Below are 20,457 nucleotides of genomic sequence, written 5' to 3' on the forward strand. Positions count from 1 at the left end.
CCGACTTGTGAGGGGGAACATGAGGGGCGTGGGGCAGCGCATGGCCGGGCACAGCCCCACGTAGCAATATATATCGAATTTATTTACATTCACGTCCGGCAGACCCCCCGCCCGCGGCACCGCTATGTACATAAGGCCAAGTGTAAATACTTGAATGCACTTAATACAGAATTAAAAAAACGGTCTTTACACAACACGGCACGGGGCCTGGGGCCGCCCGGCCCCACACGCAGACAGCACGACGGCACCGCACGCACGACGCACACCCAGCGCCCCCTCGACACCCACCACGGGGCTGTGGGACCCCCGGGGACGGGCTGAGCCCCACTGCCACAGTGCTGGGGGGCCCTGGCTGCCGTGGGGCACGGGCATCCCGCTCTCCCAAGGAGGCCAGGCAGTCCTCCCTGTGCGCTGTGGGGCAGTAGGGGTTTGGGGGCCAGCCAGGGCCCCCCCAGCCCCATGGTGGCAGTCCCCTGGGAGTGGAATTTCCTGCCCCCCCTTCCCCGTCACGCTCAGCACTCAGCTTCGGAGACGGCGAAGAGGGCCCCGTCTTGCTTGCCAACTTCGGCCACGGCAGCGGCCAGCTGTGAGAGGTTTCCATTGGGGAAGTGCCGTGCTTCCCACAGGTTGAGGATCATGGCTGTTGGGCTGGGCTTCGAGGCGAAGAAGCTGAGATGGCTGGAGGGGGACAGAGGGACCATGTCAGGGCACAGGGATGGCTCCACATTCTGCTACCAGCCCTGTGCTAGCCTCACCTTGGCCAGCACCCTGGTCCCAGGATCTCACAGCATTCCAGCAACCATCTATAGGTGCAGGATGAGGCCAGAACCCCTATTTACCATGCCACCCCATCCCCATCACTGTTCTCAGCCTGGGTCACCTGTCGAGGTTGAGCTTCTGTGCCAGCGTCCTCCAGTCGGCTCCCCGGGTGCCTGGCGGGTCCAGGCTGCTGATGATCTTTTGGCGGATGAGGAAGGGGATCTTGAAGGCACTGGGGCCCACCAGAGCTGGGGTGGCCACCTCGTTGTCAGGGACCAGCCAGTCTGAAAACCTCGTGTCCTAGGGAAGAGCACCAGGGGGAAGGGGGAGGGATGTGAGGCCATCTCGTGGTCACCCCCAGGAGTCCCCCAGCCCTGCCCTCACCTTGGCAATGTTGAAGTTGACAGTGAAGCTCTGCCCATCTCCCTCCACCTGCCAGACCCAGATCTTGCAGGCCAGTTCGCAGGTGCTGGTGCTCAGGCGCTCCAGGGTGAAGGTGCAGTGCAGAAAGGGCTGCAACCCACTCCAGATGTGATAGAAAGGGATCTCCTGGAGTGGGGTGATGGGAGGGAGTTGTCAGAGTGGCAGAGACATCCCTCCACACCCCCTTCCCCATCCCCACACACTGGCCAGACTCCCCACCTGGTAGCTGGCAAGGAGCTTGCTCTTCCAGAGGGAGCTGGGCATGTCATGGATGGAGAGGCGCAAGTTGTGGTAGCTGTCCTTGAAGTGCAGCACCCGGGGAGCTCCAATCAGCTGCCCGCCCAGCTGCTTCTCCAGCTGGATCACCTCCTGCCGGCACATGCAGTGGTCAGGCGGGAGATGCCACACCCTGGGAGCACAGCCCTTACTCCAAGCTGGGATGGGGACCCCCAGTACCTTGAGGACATCCTGGGTGTCGCTGAGGCAGTAGACGCGGATGTTGTACTCGAGCGAGGGGCAGGCGGCCGGCGCAAACAGGACCAGCTTGAGGCGCTTGGAGGCCGCCATGCTGAGGGACTCCCCGACCAGGGCGAAGCGCCCCAGCTGCTCCGTGAACACGTAGCAAGCCTGCGCTTCCAGCTGGCAGTAGTACAGCTCCGTGCACGGCTCAGCGCCCAGCTGCAGCACGTCCTGCGGCACCCAGGCAGAAATGCACCTTGGCCACAGCCATGCCCCCTCCATCCCTAAATCCCCTCGTCCCTGTGGATGCTCACCTCCCACGTGCCCTCGCATGACTGCTTCTTCAGCCGGATGCTCCAGTTCTCGGCGCTGGCCTCCACGCAGTGCCCCATGGCCAGGATGGCAGGCCGGGTGAGGAGGACCCCGGGAGGGCCACAGCTGACAATGGGGCTCAGCAGTGTCTGGCAGCCGGCCAGGGGCAGCCTGGGGCAGCAACAGGGGCAGCTGAGTCAGGATGGACCCCCTTCCAAGAGCCACATGCCCCGGCAGCCCCTGCACCTACCTCACCTCCTCCTGCTTGTGCAGGGTCAGGTAGACCTCGTAGATCTTTCCCCGTGGGATGGCATCAGGTGGGATGAGCAGGCTGATCCCTGGGTGGGAACAGGGGTGCAGGCAGGGAATGAGCCCCATGAGGACACTGCCTGCACTGGGCAATGCTCCAGACCCCCTGCCCCAGCGTACCTGTGTTGGGGATCATGAGCCGCCCCCCCAAGAAGTTGAAGGTGCCATAGGCCATGTTGTTGGTGCCACGGGGCAGAGAGCGGAAGTAGCTCTGGGTGGAGAGCCGGGCCACGAAATCGGCGCCCTCAGCAGCAGGTGAGCTGTGGTGCAGCGTGTGCCGCCCGGCACCCAGCGGGCTCAGCAGATGCCCATTGGGCAGCTGGAGCTTGGCAGGGCCATCCTGGCGTGAGCAGAGCGAGCCCTGGTAGGTCATGGTGGTGGTGCTGAGGTCGGGCTGGATGGTGAGCAGGCTGGGGTTGTCTGTGGCACAGAGCAAGCAACCACGGTGCCAGGGCATGGTGGGAACAGGGGGTCCCCACCAGCAACGCAGTGGCACAGTCGGCCCCAGGGGGCATGGGGCACACAGTCCCTTCCCCATGGTGAGGATCCTATAGGGTATAGCCACCCCTGGGTGTTGAAAGGGCATTGAGTCCCTGCTCCATGGAATTGACCCTTGGGGTACAGTCACCAGTGGGGTCCTCAGAGCACATAGCAGCAACTCAGGTTGCTGTGTGTAGGGAACAGGGATACTTTAGGACACAGAGCCCCTGCCCACAACCAGGGACCCTACGTGGCACAGAGCACTGACCCTGCAGTGAGGGACTCTTTAAGATACAACATCCCTGACCCATAAGGCACAGAACCCCAGCTCAAGACCAGGTATCCCACAGGGCATAGAACCCCACCCAGGGATGCCCTGGGGCAAACAACCCCTACCCAATCCACCTGGGGGTTATGGCCACCTCCACGTCCCAAGGGACACCATGTCCCAGTGCGGTGCATTGTCCCTTCAACCCTCGCTCACCGGCCTTGCTGGGCTTGATGCTGACGGGCTGGAAGCCAGCGGTGAGGATGGAGGAGTCAGCCACATCAGCGTCCAGGCCCCCCTTCTTGCGGCAGTACACCAGCACCCCCACCAGCAGCAGCAGCACCAGGCACACGGCCACGGCTACCAGTCCCACGTACAGCGCCACGTCCTCTGCACCGGGGGCAGCTGTGCAGGGCAGGTGTCAGCACCCACGGCCACCCCCAGCCCCCTTTCCCAGGGGACAATCCTCTCATCCCACCATGCTCACCATGGGTGCAGAGCTCAGAGGTGCAGTTCCGAGTGTCCAACTCGGGGCCATGGCAATCCCGGCCCCCGTTGCGTGGTGCTGGCTCTGAGCACTCCCGGCTGCGCCAGTGGGTGCATTCGGCCCCGCACTCCGACCACTTGCTCCACTCTGACCAGGCGCCATCCACTGTGGGTACAGCTCGAGGTTACCACCCCGCTGCCACCCCTCTCCCCTGCCCCAGGGCTGGCAGAGACGGACACACAGGGGAGTTGGAGGACAAGACAGCCGGTGAGGACAGGGACCTCAATGGGCGCAGTGGGGAGTGCAGCATCCGCACGGTGGGGCGGTGGTGGTGCCCTGGGCAGGACGGGTACCTGGGCAGAGGGTGGTGCAGGCGGTTTTCTGCACATTTTGGCCCTCACAGAAAGCCCCTCCGTTGAGGGGTGTGGGGTTGGTGCACGTCCGGCTCCGCTTCTGCCAGCCCCTTCCACAGCTGGTGCTGCAGCCTGACCACTGCGTCCACGTCGACCAGCCGCCATTCACTGGGTGGAGAGGGACCCGTCAGTGCCCTGTCATGAAGTGGGTGTGGGGAGGGACAGGACGGGGAGGATGACACTGGGGCAGCATGGCAGGGACCAGCAAAGTGGGGCTGTACCATAAACAATGATGGCGGCAGAGGAGCTGCGGCGACGGGCTACGATGTTTTTAGCCACACAGGTGTAGTTGGCAGTGTCGGCCAGGCGGGCCTGACGCAGCACCAGACTGTGCTCTGGCGTCACGTAGACGTTGGCGTCCAGCGCCGGATCCACCAGCTCCTCGTTGCGCAGCCATTCCACCTGCAGAGCACAAGGACATCACCATGTGCCTGTGTGGGAGCACGCACGGCATCCTCATCCTGCCCTGCCCGGCTGCAGGGACTCACCTCAGCGGGGGGGATGCCCTCAGGGGGGCGGCATGGCAGCACGATGCCCTGCTCGATGGAGACCTCCCTGGCTGTCGGCTCCTGCTCGAAGTTCTTGCGTAGATCTGGGGAGGCACAGGGGTGAGGGGTGGGGCCAGGCCAGCACCCACTGCCCATCTGGGCACCCACAAGACACTCACAGGCGATGCGCACGAAGGCTTTCTGGCTCTTGGTGGTACCAGAGGAGCTCCAGGCCACGCACTGGCACCAGTACTCCTCCAGCCCAAAGATCTTCTCCACTTGCTGGCGAGTGACCTCGATGCGCACCTCCATCACTGGCAGCCCTGGGACCGGTTGGTAGCGTGTCAGCAAAGATGTGCCAGGCGCAGTCCCCATGGCCCCAGCCCCATGCAAGCCCCACCAAGAGTGGCACATGTGGCTCCCCATGACTGGGGCTGGCACCGTCCCTCCCGCCAGTGCTCACCGGTGCTACGGTCAGTGCTGTGCTGCGTGACGTGGTCACCTTGGTGCACCCACTCGCCGTTGCACTTGAAGTAGATCTGTGTGGCAGGGGTGGCACGGCAGGCCAGGCTCACTGCCTTGTTCTTCACAATGTAGACGTCCTCTGGCTCCAGCTGGAAGTGCGGCAGCAGGTCCGGGGATGCGCCGGATGCCGGGTTGGCCACAGTTGCGCTTTGCTGAGCACCTGCGGGGAGATGGGGCTCGGCCACCTCCAGCGTGCCCTGGCTGGGCCATCATCCACCCCAGCAGGCCCCATGCCGGTGGTCCTGTGCATCACCACCGTCCCCCCGCTTGCGACGCGGGAGCCCCCTCCCATCCCTGCCATCCATCAGGGAGAGCAGCCGCACGGTGGCTGCGCCCGCTGAACCCGCGCCGATCCCTCATGTCCACACTTAGTGCTAATGAAAAGGAAATGTAGTGTGACCAACAAGGGCCATTGCTCACGCCTCTGGGGCGCCTGCCACCCCCCTCCCCAGCACGCTGTAAGGCATCAGCCAGAGGCTGCATCCTGCCCTGCAGCACCCCAGAGTGTCACAGGGATGCTGGGCAAGTGGTGGGCACACAGCAGGGCAGCACAGCAGTCCATCCTGTCCTGTGCCACTGACACCCTCACTGGCATGGCATGTGGGGGCTGGCTGTCCCCAGGGTGGCAAGGGTGGCTCAGGGCTGCACGCTTGTCCCACCACGGTGACAGCAGTGCTGGGGACATATGGCACAGCCTTAGGATGCCTGCATCCTCCATCCTAGACATGGCCAGGTGTCCCCCCTCCCCACACACCACCGGGGTCTGCCGCAGAAAGAGTTAATAAACCAGGGCCCTAAATAAGCATTTGATTAACAAACGATAAAATAGCGATTGTGTCACTGAATGAAGCTGTAATTGCTGCTGCTAATTGGCTGGTTAGGATTTAATAAGCAATTAAATGGGATGGAATGCGCAGTAATTAAGTGCCTTCCTTTGGCAACCACCAGCCACTCCCCATGTGCCCATGGGACCCCACTGCTCATGCCCACCCCAGCTGGCTCCTGCTTGGCACAGCCGCCTGCGCCACGGGGACACAGGGGACACAGGGATCCCTCAGGCCCTGCCTGGGTCTCCCAGGGGAGCTTCAGGCCCTGGTGCTCTCCCCAGCTGGATCAGGCCCCTCAGAGCCGGGCAGTGGGTGCCGATGAACCTGCCACGATGCCCGCCGGGATGGGCAAGGTGCGGCAGCTAATTTACGCGGGGAAGATAAACGGCGACCATAACGCGCCAGTTATTACCCCATCAGCACTTTTACAATGTCACTGGCAATTAATTTAATTAAAACCCCTGTCGGGGATATACAGGCATTTCATATTTCACTGGTTTAACGACCCCCCCCCAGCCTCAGCCTGGGGCCAGCCCGGGGGGTCACGGCGCGGACAGGCGCTGCGGTCCCCGGCACGGTGCCGTCCCTGACGCCGGCTGCGGCACCGCTTGCTGCATCACCCGTGGTTGCACTGCTGTGCCCGCTGCTCGGGCACTCCTGGGTGCCCATGCTGCAATACCCACGCTGGCACATGGGCGCTGCGTAAATAAACCCAATTTATTCGTGAAATACCATGTTTGCTGCTGCACAGCACCACAGCTGCCTCCTGCCCGGGTGGCTGTGGCAGGCATGCCAGGTGAACTGTGCCGTGGGACCGGCCTTCTAATCACATAGGAAATGAGGACAGCAATTCCTGAGCTGTGTGGGTATCCATCATAGCTGAGTGGAGGGGTACAGGAAACTCGGGGCCAGCAGCAATGGGTGGGGGAAGAAGGATGGGCATGGAGCCCCTCCCACTGCCCACCCAACCAGGGTGCTGGGTGCCTTGTGGGCAGGATGGGACCATGGGCAGCAAACGGATCTGGGGATGTGCAGTGAGTGCAGAGCCAGGGTGCTGCTGCCTGGTCCCAAATGGGATGCTGTCCTGCCACTGAGCATTGTGCTAGGCAGTGGTGGGGCCCTGTGCTGTGGTGTGGACATGGATAGACCCATGTGGCATAGCTGGGAGGCTGGAGTTGGTCTGGAGCCCCATGAGGGAGCAGAGGGGCTGTGGTCTGGTTGCCCCACACACCACGAGCACCCCATCAATGACGGGCACCCCACACACCCTGTTGCCATCCAATGCACCACAGCCAGCCCACACTTTATGGCTCTGCCAAACACCACAGGGATTTCATGCACTGTGGATGCCCAACACTCTGTGGGCACTTACATCCCATGGGCACTCTGTGCTTTGCAGCCACCCCCGTGCACTGTGGGCCCCCACATCCTGTGGGACCCCCCCCACAGCGTGGCCCCACCCCAAGCCCGTGGGTGCGGGCGCAGCGTGGGAGCCCCGTGGGCAGCGGCCCCCCACGTGGCGCGTGCCAGCTCCCGCATCGGCCTCGCGCTCACCTGCCGCTGCGTTGCCATGGAAACAGGCGAGATGCTTATGTCACCTTGGCAAAAGGAACCGGGGAACTTCGGAGGGATCGGGGACCAGGGAGACAGGGACCAGGGGCATGCGGGACGCTGGGTTCCACACACCCCGTGCCCCCCCTCAACCATGGCAGGGCACAGCCTTGGCCGCTCTCCCTGCAGTCAAAGGGCTGACTGTGAGCGCGGTTTGCTCCAGCGCAGATAAATCCCTGCCAGTAAAGTCTGCCCATTAAGCAGGGTTTTAATAGCAATTATCCCCCCCACACACGTGGGCTAACTAGCGGTTATGGGGATGAAGGGGACAGGGTGGTGGGCTGGGGAGCAGGGCTGCAGCACCCACCTCAGGATGCAGAGGGGATGGGGACACCCTGCTGTGAGCTCTAAGCAGCAGCCCTCACCACCCCAGCACTATGGGATCCCCAGCTGCTCCCAGTCCCCTCCCCATGTACAGAGCTCCCCCTGCTCCCTGTGCCCCACCGCTGCCACCCCAGGTGACCACACAGCCTCTCACTTTAGCACCTGCACCGCCACAGCAGCAGAAACACCAGGTGTACTGGTGTTACTGGGCAAGGAGAGACTGCCCTGCACTGCACTGCTCGGTGTTGGGGGGCACTGATAAGACCCACCGGATGCCAACAGGTGCTCCCAGCCTGGTCCCTCTGGTCCTCAAGGGGCTGATCCTTCCCTGGTGCTGGTGCCATGGTCCCCAGCAGTGCTGGGAGCAGCCCCCTGGGTACCTCGGTGCCTGCTGCGGGGAGACACTGGGAAGGTCAGCATGTTCTTGGCAAGGAGAGGCTGCCCACGGACGGCTGCAGCAGTGCCAGACCCGGCACCAGAACACTGGTGGGTGCCTGCTTGGCACAGCTGCCCTGGGGAGGGAGCAGGCGGCTGCCTGCAGTGGGACAGTGCTCCAGTGGCACGGGTCTGCCCTGAATGCTGCTGCCCGCCATCGGTCATGCCTGATGGGAGATCCTGCCCCATTCTCCCTCTGTCTCCAACCCCTGCATGCACCCCTGCCTGCTGCTGCCACTCTGGGGGTCCCCACAGCGGTGTGTGGGACCTTTACACCAGCACCTGCCTCCACCACTGTGCCCCCCTCTGTGGACCTCCCTGAATCCCTGTGGGCTTTGCAGACAGCAGATTTGCTCCCAGCTGGTGCCCCATCCATCGTGTCCATGCCAGGCCTGGCACACCATTAACATGAAAGATTTCCTTGTACTTTGCCGGCGCCCGGCCTGTGCCCCAGCAGCAGGTAATTAAAGCAATAATTGCTGCTGATTGCGACGGCCTTAACGAGGGAAGGGTGGGCATTAGGGGGAGGGCAGAGGGTGCCCATCTGTGCCCAGGGGAGCCTGTGGGTGCCAACCTGCACAGAGGGGCATCCCATTGCTGGCACTTTGCTCTCTGCAGGGTGCAGAGAAGGGAACTGGCACAACTCGACACAATCAAAAAGCTTGTCTGAGGCTTTGAGCCGGGCACCATCCTGCTGGGAGAGGTTGGCTCTGAGCCACGATGAGCCAGTTCTGCCTCTGGGAGACACCCAGCCATGGGCCACAGCATCGCCCAGCACTGCCCAGCTGCCCACAGCTGCTCCAACCCTCACCTGAGGCATCAGGACATGAGCGAAGGCTCTTCCTGAACCCACCTCCCCGCCCCACACAGTCCCACAGCAATGCCAGGCGGGTGCCAGTGCCAGCCCCGGCCGGGCAGGGAGCCAGCAGGGTCGGATGCCAAAGCCGGGTAACAGGGCCTGGCTCCTGGCCAGCCTGGTGCGTGCTGAGCGCTGGGGACGACGCGACGATGGGCACATGATGCCAGCGCATCCCCCATGCTCCAATGGGCACAGTGCCCCCGGGGGTGCCCCTGCCTGCCCGAGGACCATGTACCCAACATCCCAGCATGTCCCAGTGAGCCAGCCACTGTCCTGGCCCTGTTGGCATGTGCCCCACGTGTGCCAGCCCCACGGCCATGGGGGAGGCTGAGTGGGGGTGCCTGTCTCCCGGTGAGTGCCTGGCAGCGTCTGGGCGCTGATGAAGCAAGCGCTGGTTATGAATGAATTAGGCGGGTTTGCATGACAATGGAGCTGCCTAATTACGGATTTGAGTTGATACCGCTCTCCCCATTACATGCAATTAGTATGTGCCAGGGTGGGCAGGGCTCCCAGCGCCCGCCCAGGGCTGCACGCCCCGGCTGTGCCCACGCTGTGCCTGCGCGTGGCCCACGCTGCCCTGTGCCTGGGGTCTGGGGACAATTGTGCCAGTGCCAGCAAAGGCAGCCAGGGCTGGCAACTCCTCCCCAGGGACCACCTCCACCTGCCTGGGGGCTACCAGCCCTGGCACCCAGTGCAAGGCACTCTTCCACCAGGCACACACAGAGCCAGGGCTGAGAGGGGAACTGTTCCCCACCAACCCCAGGTGCCCGTGAAGCCCCAAAGCCCACCAGACTTTGTGTGCTGGCAGGACCCATTCCAAGCCCTGACAGCCCTTCTCAGCAGCACTGCACTGGGAAAGAGTCCTGTCCTGGACTCTGCTCAGTGGGGGATGAGACTCTAGCCCAGCCTGGCACTGGGATGGTGGGGACACATGACCAGCCCAGTCCCATGTGCGGGAGCTGTCCCTGTGGTCCCGATCCTGGGGAAGCTGAGTGGCTTTCTTGACTCTCTTAACCGACAATGAGAAGCAAACATTCTGGCGGAGCCCTGGCCCTGGCGAGAGGAGTGTCAAGGTCACCCTCAGTCCTGTATCCCACCAGAGCAGGCAGGGGAAATGAGTGCAGGGCCAGGAAGGCCCCTCTGTTCGTGCAACAGTCCCAGGTGCTAGGGTCCAGCCCTGCAGTCTCTCCCCCTCATACCCACGGGTGCCACGTGGTGGTGACCGCAGCCCCAGCACCTCACAACCCTGTGGCAGCAAGGGCTGGCTGAGGGGTCTGGAACCTGAGACCTCGGTCCTGCAGGAGCCCTGGGCTAAGCAGGGTCTGGGGCCCCACAAAGAGCTGCAATCTGCCTGACACCCACCCAGGAGCAGCACCCAAAGTGTGGGCTGACAGCAGGGTAACTGGGCAACTGGGACTGATTGGATGAGGACAGGGTCCCAGTGTGCCCAGTCTGGAGCCAGCCCACCCCAGCATGCCCATAGGCAAACAAGCAGTACATGGACCAGAGATGGTGCTGGGACCCAGAGCGGTGCTGGCACCCAGGGTAGGGGATAGCAGGCCATGCACAGCGCACGGTCCCCACACCATCATCCCTTGGGCACCAGCACCAGTTACAGGGTGGTCTCGTATGCTGCTGGCCACCCAGGTGGGGCAGGCTGCGAGGGGCCCGCAGTGGCTCTGGGGGTGCCCAGCCCCTGGCGGCACCGTCAGCGCCCCTGTTCCCTCCCGCAAGCACCTGCCAGGCTCCGCACGGTTTGATGTAGTGCCAGCCCCGCGTGGCACCGAGCCAGAACAAACAGCCCTGGGCAGGCTGCGTCTGCCGCGTGCTCATGCTGACAGCCGGCACGGAAGCTTCCCAGTGCCCGGTGTGTGCCAGCCCTGCCTGCCACCCTGCCCTCCTGCCCGCCCCACAGAGCCACCAGCGCCCAGCCAGGCACATGTTGTGGGGTACTGTGCAATGCAACGACCTGGCGTGCCAGGCTGTGGGGCACCACGTTGTGGGGTGCAGTGGTTGGGGGTTGTCTGCTGGAGCCCAGGGGTCCCCGGCAGACCAGTGAATCCAACTGCACCACGTGGCTTGTGCAGGGTTAGAGCAGAGCCTGTGGCCCCAACCAGAGGAGCTGGGACAGCATCTGCTGCGGCTGCTGTGGGTCACACTCACCAGAGCAGGAGATGCACTAGGGTCTGGCACCGGCTGCAAAGATGCCATGGCACTGCTGGACCAGTGGTAGCTCTCAGGAAGGACCCTGCTCCCGTGCCCTTGCCCACTATCCAGTGTAGCAGTCGAGCAGGGCAGGCCCCCATCTCAGGAGGTTGCCCCTCACTGCTGCCCAGGAGTGAGCCCCAGCCCTCTCTGTCACCCTTGCCCTTCCCCTGCAGGCACTAGCCACAGTGGGCACACCGGGGATGCTGCTCTGTCGGGCAGTTAGGGGCCCTTTGCCTGGACAGCTGAGTTCCCTGCCCCCAGCCTGTGCCTCGGTTCCCTGGGGGACGGGAGCTGTGCCATGCCATGCCATGCCGTGCCGTGCCATGCCAGGCTGGAGCAGAGGTGCAGCCCTGTCTGTGCTGAGCAGTGCCCGTGCTGGTGGCTGGGCTCAGTCGCGCCGCGGCCGGCTGTGAGCTGCCTGCAAAGCGAGTGGTGGGGACCAGCACCAGCACCACACTGCCCGAACCAGTGCTGGCACCGCCAGGCCCCCCACACTTCCCATTGCAGGGTTGGTGTGGACTGCTTTGGTGCACCCCTTGCCCCTCTGCCCCCCACATCCATCCATCATCATGTTCCCATGGGTGCCATAGGGACAGCCCTGATCCATGCCCAGCTGGGGGTCAGTATGACAGCACCCTCCATATGGGATCCCCTGCATCCAAGGGATGCCCACTCACCGCGCCGGCTCTGCAGTGTCCCCCTGCAGACGGGGCCGCGCTGAGAACGCAGGGTCCCTGGGGCTGCCAGGACGGTTGTGGCTGCAGCCCCCCTGGGTGCCCACTGTGCCCTCCTGGCACATCGAGGTCAGGCTAGGGGACGTCTCCGGTGGCGGCAGGAGGGTCAGCGGGCCGGGACCTCCGGACGCAGAAGGGGGTCCCCCCCCTCGGACTCCCCGCAGAGCGCACGTCCAGCTTCGCGCAGCTCCCCGCCCCCAGCCCGGTCCTTTGTCTGCAGCCGCCACTTCCCGGCTGCCGTGACACCTGCCAGTGGCCGCCAGCCCCGGGCATCCATCGTACCCCCGGCTACACGACCCCCGCCCCGGCCGCCGGGGCGGCCCAACCCCGGGGGTCCGCCCGACCGCTCCTCCTCCCGCCGAGTCCTGCCCGAGGGGGCAGCGCCGGGGGCAGCCGGGCTCCGGACCGTTCGCGTCTGCAGCAGCACCGATACAGCCCCGCATCCTGCCCGCGTCACGGCCACCCACGCGCATCCCCGCGGCGTGACAGCACCCCCCGTGCTATCCCGTCACCACCGTCCCCTGTGTCCCGGCCAGGTGATGTGGACGGCACGGACCCTGTGCCAGCGGCAGGGATGCTGCGCGTGGGGCAGGGACCCCGCGCGTGGGGCAGGTGTGCTGCGGACACCCGTGCCCGGGGCTGGTAGGGTCCCGGGGGAGCGGAGCCGTGCCGGCGAGGCGGCGAGTGCCAGCCCCCCCCAGTGCGGGCAGCGTCCGGGGCAGCGCGGGCTGGGCACGCGTGTGCGGCCACGCTCGGGCATGGGGCGGCGGGCGGCAATGCCCTCCGTAGGACTGGGGACACATTCCCGGTCCGGGAGAGCGCCCTGCCAACACCCCAGCATCCCACAGCACGGTGAACGGTTCCCGTCCCCGGGAGGTCACCGGCGCTCCGCAGGACGCCCACCCGCCGCCGCTCCCCAGGTGACCTTGCCCGGCGCCCAGTCCCGGTGCCTGGTCCCCGCCGCGCCGCCGGTCCCCCCCCCTCCCGCCCGGCGCGCGGTGCCCCCGCAGGGGACGCGCGGTGACTCACCGGCGGCGGCGAGCAGGGCAGCGGCGAGCAGGGCACCGAGCGGCCCCGGCGCGGCGGCGGCGGCGGCGGCGGCGGCGGGGGGGGCCCGGCGGCGGGGCGGCCGCGCACCCATGGCGCGCCCCGCGGAGCGCTGCGGGGCGAGGGAGCAGGGCGGGCCGCGCTCCGCGCCGCCCTCAGCGGGCCATGGCGCCCCCGCCACCGGCCCCGCCGCGGCTGCCGCCCGCCGCCGCGCCGCTCCGCTCCGCCCGGGCGCCGCCAATGCGGGGCGGGAGCGCGGACCCGCCCGCGGAAGGGACGGCGCAACAGCTGGGCGCGCCCCCGCCGCCGCCCCCCGCCTGCACCGCCGGCACCGCTCCCCCCGCCGGCGCTGCACCCTCTCCTCAGCACACACCGGGGCCGCCGCGGAGGGTCCGCACCTTCTCCGAGCGCAGCGCAACGCAGCGCGGCATCCCCGGGTTTGCGTCTCCCCGGACACGGTGCATCCCGCGGCACGGCATCACCCCCCTCCGCGGGACCCCCCCCCGGCACTGCATCCCCCCGGGACACCCCCGGCAGCGCACCCCCGCTACCCGATGCATCTCCACAACCCCTCTCTGCCCTAAACTTCTGCTCTAACACCGGGTGATGCCCAAGGGTCCCCCCCAGCCCAGCCTGGCAACCCACGGGTGGAGGGTGGGAGGACAATCCCAGGAGATGAGGGTCCTGCAGACACCCTGTCCTGCACCACCACAGCTCCGGTGGGTGACTGTGTGTCTCATGCTAGGAAATGCTATGGAAGCGGGGACACCATCTTGGCAGGAACGTGGGTCACCTGTGGGGCCCCACCTCACTGCCATACATGGGGGTCTGGCCTCAAGGTACCCCACGCTCAGCGAAGCTGGCCTCTCCCAGGGACTGTGGCTTCAGGATACATCCCCTTCCCTCCCCATGCCCTCTCTGAACCCAAACAAGGTGCGCTCAAGCAGTGCTGCTGTCACCAGTGGGCAGATTATAGTGTGGACAAGGGGCAAGGGTCAAAGGGGGGTGAGGCTGTACTGGGGTGCCCAAGGTGCTCCCCAAACCCTCTGGGAGCCAGAGTCCATGCCAGCAGTGTTGAGCAGTCCCTGTCCCCAGCTGTGGGGCCAGGCAGTGGTTCCCAGCATCACGCAGCAATAATTTCATTAGCAGCATCAGGAACAATTAACAACTGCTCTGATGCCTTCAAGAGCTGAAGCGGGTGGGAAACCAGCGCGGCTCTCCTGGGTGGCACCAGCTGTGCCATGGCCTCCATCCACCTCAGCGCAATGCTGGCAGTGCCAGGCAGAGCCAAGCCCGCCACCAGCACAGCCCTGGGACAAGACCAGAGACATCTCTGATCATCACACCCTCCAGGGGCCTCCCGTGCCAATGCAGCTGGGGACTGACCATGCACACAGGTAGGGCAGTGAGTGTGGGGTGACACCCATGTGTGCCTGCTCCCGTCCCACCATGCGCCTACCCCAGGTGGTGCCACGTCCTGTATGGACACTGGTGGGGGCCAGTGGCAGAGGAGAGCCCCAGCCCCTGTGGGCAGAGCCCTGGCACAGCAATAACCACCCTCCTTCAGGCTGGCTCGTTATTACTGATGGCATTTGCATGGAAACAGGATGTTTTTACTCCTTGCGGCTCCATCTGCTCCTGCTGAAGTCACCGCTCTGCACATGAGCTCTGGGGGGGGCTGCCATGGGAACCAGGGTGAGCTCCCCCGCAGCACTGGGACCCCCAGCCTGGGCTCTCACAGTGGCTGGACCCCCCAGGCTGGCAGCGGGGCAGGGCAAGGCGAGGGTACCCAGCACAGATGGCACCTGAGCAGGGTGCCCAGCATGGTGCCACCCTGGGGCAGCATGGTGGGGAGGGGGCTCGGGCCCCCCCAAATGGTGACAGCCCCATCTGCTCCTTGCACTGCTCTCCCACTCCTGGTGCTCTGCCACTGGTGCCAGCAACAACACTCCCACTGAGTGGGCACCTACTGCATCCTCCCTGTCCAGGGACTGCTGATGGTGCCCGGTCCTGCCTTGGCTTCTCCCGGTTCCCTCACCGTGTGCTGGTGATGCACAGTGCCATGTAGATGCTGTGCCAGGGCTGTGTGGTGTCACTCTGTGTGTCCCTCCTGTGCTGCAGACCAGCACGGCTGGGTCGTCAGTGGGGAAGTGGCAGGGCACGCTGACGAATTAATAGACTCTAATTAATACAGATTGGGGAGATCACTTTCAATTCCACTTGCTTTCCCTCTTGCTGAGGAGAAGCTGAGGGGATGGATGAGCCAGATCCTGCTCTACAGCTGCCAGAGCCCTGAGCCCTGTTGCCAAGGGTCCATGTCTGCCCGGCTCGTGCCCATGTGGGCACCTGAGACCCCTGACCACCCGCCAGGGTGGTGTGAGAGGCTGCAGCACATAGGGAGCCACAGGACTCGGGGGCTTTGGGGAGAAGAATACATTACCCAGCTGGCCCACTGCCCCCAGTGCCATGTGCTCAGCACCTGGGTGTCCCACAAACCCCGGGGGGACGCCAGAAACACTGACCCCATTGGGTCCTGTAAATGGATTATTAATCAGAGTAATTAAGGTGGAATTAAAAATTAATTCTCCTCTCCAGTGTGCTGTGGTCATGGCTCAGCCGTGTGCTACCGCCATTGTGCCAGGACTTTCATCTGAAAGAGACTGGATTGGGGCGGAGCGGGAGGGAGGGCATCACCAGGCTCTGTGGGCTTCGTCTGCCACCTCCCTAGGGACATCACCTCCCTGGCAGCGCTCACTCCTCGCCATGTGTCCCAGGTGCCAATTTTGTCTGGGCCAGCCAAGATGAGGCAGCTCCCACCACCATGAGGCCTGGAAGAGCCCCTGCCTGTGCCATGCCGACCTCCTGCCCAGCCCTAGCAGCCACGGGCAAGGCCAGCCCTGAGATTTTCTAAACTCCTATCAAATATTTAAGCAGATATTTGAGCTCATGTATAATGGATCGCCTGTGCGTTGCCTCCCTATCCATTCGTGGTATTTAAGGAAGCCGAATATTAAACACCATTGTATTAGCAAAACCACGGCTGCTTAATTGAGTTACAAACAGGGAAGGTGCTGACGAATAAACAATGCATAATGCAGGGACCCCGGCGCCGGGGCCGGGCAGGGACGGGGCTGGGCGGGGCACGGGGCAAGAGAGTCTTCTGATGGGGAGCAGGCACCAGCGCTGGTGGTGTCGCTGGCAGAGCCAAAGGTGTGAGGAACACGTGCACCATATGAAGGACAAAGCATGGCAAACACAGCATGGCATGGGACAGCTTGGCCTGGGATTACATGACATGGTGTGAGACATCCCGGGTATCATCCTGTGCAGGGATGCTCAGAAATGGAGCCAGCGAGAACAACCCCAGCCACACAAGGAGCGGAAAGATTATGATAATGAAAAGTAAATAAATATGGATGTTGAGGACCTAATTCTGATAAGAGGATTTTCAAAATTAGCCATTTGCAAGAGTAGATTAACGGCGCGCGGTGCCGGGGGTGGGAAGGGTTTCGTTAAGAAGTGCAGCAAAGCCCATCCCGGCACCAACCTGCTCCTCACAGCCCCAACACCCACAGAGCTGTTCCCTGTTTTCTGAGGAGATGGATTTGCTGCTGTTGTGGGGGAAAATGAGGCAGCCAAAGGTGCAGCATGGTGCCACCCTGCACACAAGGGTCCTGTGGACAAAATACTGCAGTACCAGGAACCTCACCAGAGAGCATCAGGGTCTGGCAGCACGGGGGTGCAGACACCTGTACCCAGGCAGACAGGAGGTGGTCGCACACAGCCTGGAGTCCTCAAGGGTGTCCCTGGCTCCCCTAGCCCTGGCATGGGGTGGCTGTACCGGTGGCAGAGTGGAGCTGGGACAGGGGTCAGTGGGGTGAATGGGTAGCAAAGCTACTGGACTGCACATGGGCACTCCATGCCAAGCAGTGCAGTGGGTGCTCCAAGGCCCAGCTGGTGCTGATACCTCCCTGGGAACACTGTGGGTGCTGGGCTGGGGACACCTCTGTACGCCCAGGGTAGGAGGCTGCCTGAGCTTGGTGAGGCTTTTTGCATCCTCTGTCTGGGATTTTCTATCCAGGCAGCCAAGCAGAAATCTCATTACATCCCGGCACAAAGGCAGTATCCCTGTCCCCGTCCCTGTCCCCATGCCTCACTGGGGGCTGGCGCAGGCTGGGTCAGGCACATTAGTGAACAGTGGGAGGCTGTCTTGGACATGGGCAGCCAGCGGGGGCTGCAAGTGGCCATGTGCTGCCTCCCAAATTCCCGCTCAGCCCCTTGTGCTTCTCACCCTGCTCCGGGCCTGCCAGCCCCCTCCCTAGCCTGATATAGACCCCCCCCCCACTCCGTGACAGAGGTGGGTGCCAGCTCCAGGTCAAGTATGGGGTAGGAGCTGTGAGCTGGCAGCAGGGCAGGGTGCAGGTATGGCAGGGTGCCAGCAGGGAAGGGTGCAGGCAGCCCAGGCGCCCCGGGTGCCCAGCACTCCCGCAGCAGCAGCAGCAGCAGCAGTAGACAATTAATTAGCAGGGCGGTGGGAGAGCAGCCGCCAGAGCTGTGCGGGATCGATGGGCGCATCGACCGCCCGGGAAACACCAGCTCTCCCAGCTAGAAACGTGGTGCTTCGGGCATGCAGGGAGCCTGGCGGGGAGCCCGGCAGCCCCCAGCCTCACAGAAGGGGATGGCTGTGAGCTGGAGCATCACCAGCCCCTTGCAAGGGCACACCAGGGTGCACAGGGCCTGGAGGGAAAGGACAGGCATCAGTGGTGCTGCCTGCCATGTGCCCTGTACCCCAGGGCTGACAGCTGCTCCCCTGCGAACCAGGAGAGTGGCTGGTCCCTATGTCACACTGGGAGGATGAGGGGGTGGTGTGCTAATGGATCTGTGTTGGTCCCTTGGAGCTGGTGGCATCCACCTGGGGAGCCGAGGGAGGGGGCTGCGGGCAGGGGCTGCACAGAGAGCACAGGCACAGCAACTGGAGCAGGAAAAGGCCCCGTGGGCATGTGCCAGCCAGCTGGGGGGCACCCAGACCGTGATGTAGGTCCAGCAGAACACACCCCGCAGGAGTGGTGGTACTGCCTGCCACCTGCACAGCCCCGTGCTGCAGCTATGTCTGCAGGTCTGTGTCCATACAGCTCCCGACGCTGTCCCCATCCCCATCTCTGTCCCCATCCCACCCACTTGCTCCCCCCGCCTGCCTCTGCCAAGCGAGAAGTGCCAGCCCGTCCCTGCGGGGAAGGAAAGTGCTCAGCCGTGTTGTAGAGCCTGGTATCCACCCAGATGAGAAGTGACAGCAAAGGACCCTTCTCAGGTACAGGCTCCCTGAGGCGCAGGGCAGGAGATACTGTCCCTGTCTTCCCCTCCTCTGCTGCTGGCACTGGGAAGGACCCTGCAGGCACTTAACCCCTTCCCCACCGTGCAAACCCAGCTGTGCAAAGAACCTGTGCAAAGCTATTGCTGTAGAGCAGCAGCCCAGCCTGGACAGGCAGCACCAGCACTGCCATGCCTGCCTGCCCCACACTGCAGGGACAGCAGGCAGGGAACAGGATGGAGGAGGCAGAGCCCAAGTCTGGGAGCAAGCCCCTCTGCTGTGCCCCACTGCGTCCTGCCAGGCACAGCAGCCCTTGTGTGGAGGGGTCCACAAGCCCCTCACCTCCCCCATCTCCCACACTGACTGCTATCTCTCCCGGGAGGTTGTCATGGGAACAGTGCGCTGTAGGTACCCCTCACCCTGGGTGCCTCTCCTTGCATGCCATGGTGATTCTGGATGGAGGGCCAGCACAGTCTGTATCCTTTCCAGGGCCTAGCAGGGTGGGCAGGGAGGGTATGAGGTGCTCCAATCCAGGAATGCTCATAGGATGATGGTGGTACCCACTGATGGGAGTCCCCGCATGCACACATCCCTCCTGCAAGGCCCAGAGCATCCCTGTGACCCCTGGTTGGGTGACAGGCTCAGGCACTCCAGGAACAGTGTGACACAGCCCCAGTGCTGGCAGCCGCGCTGCCTGCCCACTCCCACGGTGAGCCAGCCCTGCCTGTTCTTCCCCAGCCCACATACCCTGCACGGAGCCAGGGGCTCCTTCCCCAGTTATTTGGGGGATTTTAACCCTGCAGCACCCATTGGTTGTAACAGAATGGGTGCCTGCACTCAACCTGGCACCGGATGCATGCTGAGGGCAGGAGGCAGGATTTGTCCTTGCTGACAGAGCCAGTGGCTCAGGGAGAAGCCAGACTGGCAGTGCCTGGCCCTGGCTGCATGCCAGCTGCTGGTAAAGTGACCCTGTAGAAGCACCCAGCACCACCAACCCACTCCACCTGCCCAGAGAGGGGGACATGGATCTCCATCCCTGCACCAGCCCAGAGCTGTGCTTCTCTCCCCCATCCTGCTGTGCCCCACGGCAACTGCAGCCCTACATCCCCCAATCCCCCATCTCTGTTGTTTCATATGAGTCCCACACTCTGCACCACTCTCCCCACTGGACCCCACAGCACTCCTCCCCCTCCCCCCCCCCTTCGTCCTTGCAGGCCCCTCTGTCGCCAGTGCAACCCCCCACCTGCAGCCCTGCCGCATGTCTGCTGCCATCTGCCTCTCCCTTTTGATTACTATTAATTTTTAATTATTATTATTGACAGGGCTGCCAGCTTGGCTGCCAGCTGGGACAGCTACCCAGCATGAGACAGGCCAGGGGCAGCCCTGGCACTGGTGTGCTCACTGGGTGGCTCCTGGCAACCACTGTGCCCACCCGGGGGGGTCCCCGAGTGCCCCCCGGCACCTTCTGGCTCTCAGAGAGGGACCGTGGAGTGCAGGACTCAAGGATGAAAGTCATTGTGTCTCCAGAGGGTGGGCTCTGAGTGGGCACTGCCAGCCTCCCAGCCTGGCTGGGCTGTGGGGATGCTAGGAGCCCATAAAGCCATGGAGATAAATGGCTCCTATTATTTTTTCCAATCAAATGAAATCCCACCGTGGCTGCACAAGAATGGCGATGAACCATGGCACTACAGGGTTAGGGTTAGGGTTAGGGTGGCTTAAAGGGACAGAGGGACAGGCAGCCCTGGGTCTCATACACTTCATTTTGTCACTGCTGGGGAGGAGCATTAATGGTGTGTTTTAAGGGGGTCCCGGCACCCGCTCCTCCAGCTTCAGCCTTGTTACCCCACATGTGGCTCTGCCTGCCTCTCCTCCGGGGACCTGGGGTAGCTCTGTCACCCCACTACAGCCAGGGTGTACCCTACCGCCGGCCGGGCAGGGACCCCACCGCAGGCAGGGCAGGCTGCCAGCCCTGCCGTGCCGGAGCTGGCCAAGGCCGGGCGAGCGGCACCATCGCGTGGCGAGGGACCGGCGGTACAGGCAGCGTAGGCAGCATCCAGGCTGCCGGCACACCACCCGTGCGGGACCTCCGGACGTGGCAGGCAGAGCCGACCCTCGCTCCCTCGCCTGCGGGCACCCCAAGTCGGGGGTGTTGCCTTTCTCCCCACACTGTCCCCTCACCCT

At 63.9% G+C, this 20,457-nt stretch overlaps 1 protein-coding gene across 1 annotated transcript; it reads right to left on the reverse strand.

Annotated features, from left to right (window-relative positions):
- Positions 1-61: 61 nt before the first annotated feature.
- On the reverse strand, positions 62-13,062 carry UNC5A (unc-5 netrin receptor A). The gene is made up of 16 exons (XM_032703323.1): positions 12,951-13,062; positions 4,862-5,083; positions 4,578-4,721; positions 4,399-4,502; positions 4,132-4,312; positions 3,851-4,018; positions 3,498-3,662; positions 3,227-3,415; positions 2,383-2,682; positions 2,204-2,291; positions 1,956-2,124; positions 1,639-1,872; positions 1,402-1,551; positions 1,144-1,308; positions 881-1,059; positions 62-678 (listed from the first exon to the last, which is right to left on the reverse strand). Exons 1-16 carry the CDS (start codon positions 13,060-13,062, stop codon positions 513-515), a joined length of 2,736 nt encoding a protein of 911 aa, XP_032559214.1. The 3' UTR covers positions 62-512.
- Positions 13,063-20,457: the final 7,395 nt, after the last annotated feature.

Source organism: Chiroxiphia lanceolata, chromosome 15 (genome assembly GCF_009829145.1).
Source record: "Chiroxiphia lanceolata isolate bChiLan1 chromosome 15, bChiLan1.pri, whole genome shotgun sequence".
NCBI classification, from domain to species: Eukaryota; Metazoa; Chordata; class Aves; order Passeriformes; family Pipridae; genus Chiroxiphia; species Chiroxiphia lanceolata.

What these genes read in the sequence shown, in the direction of transcription:
- UNC5A (XM_032703323.1), bottom strand. Translation starts at nt 13,062, where the DNA reads ATGGGTGCGCGGCCGCCCCGCCGCCGGGCCCCCCCCGCCGCCGCCGCC. An exon ending in AGCCTTCGTGCGCATCGCCT is followed by an intron (nt 4,503 to 4,577) that starts GTGAGTGTCTTG and finishes GTGCCTCCCCAG; the next exon opens with ATCTACGCAAGAACTTCGAG. An exon ending in CAGAAGCTCAACCTCGACAG is followed by an intron (nt 679 to 880) that starts GTGACCCAGGCT and finishes GTCCCCCTCCAG; the next exon opens with CCATCTCAGCTTCTTCGCCT.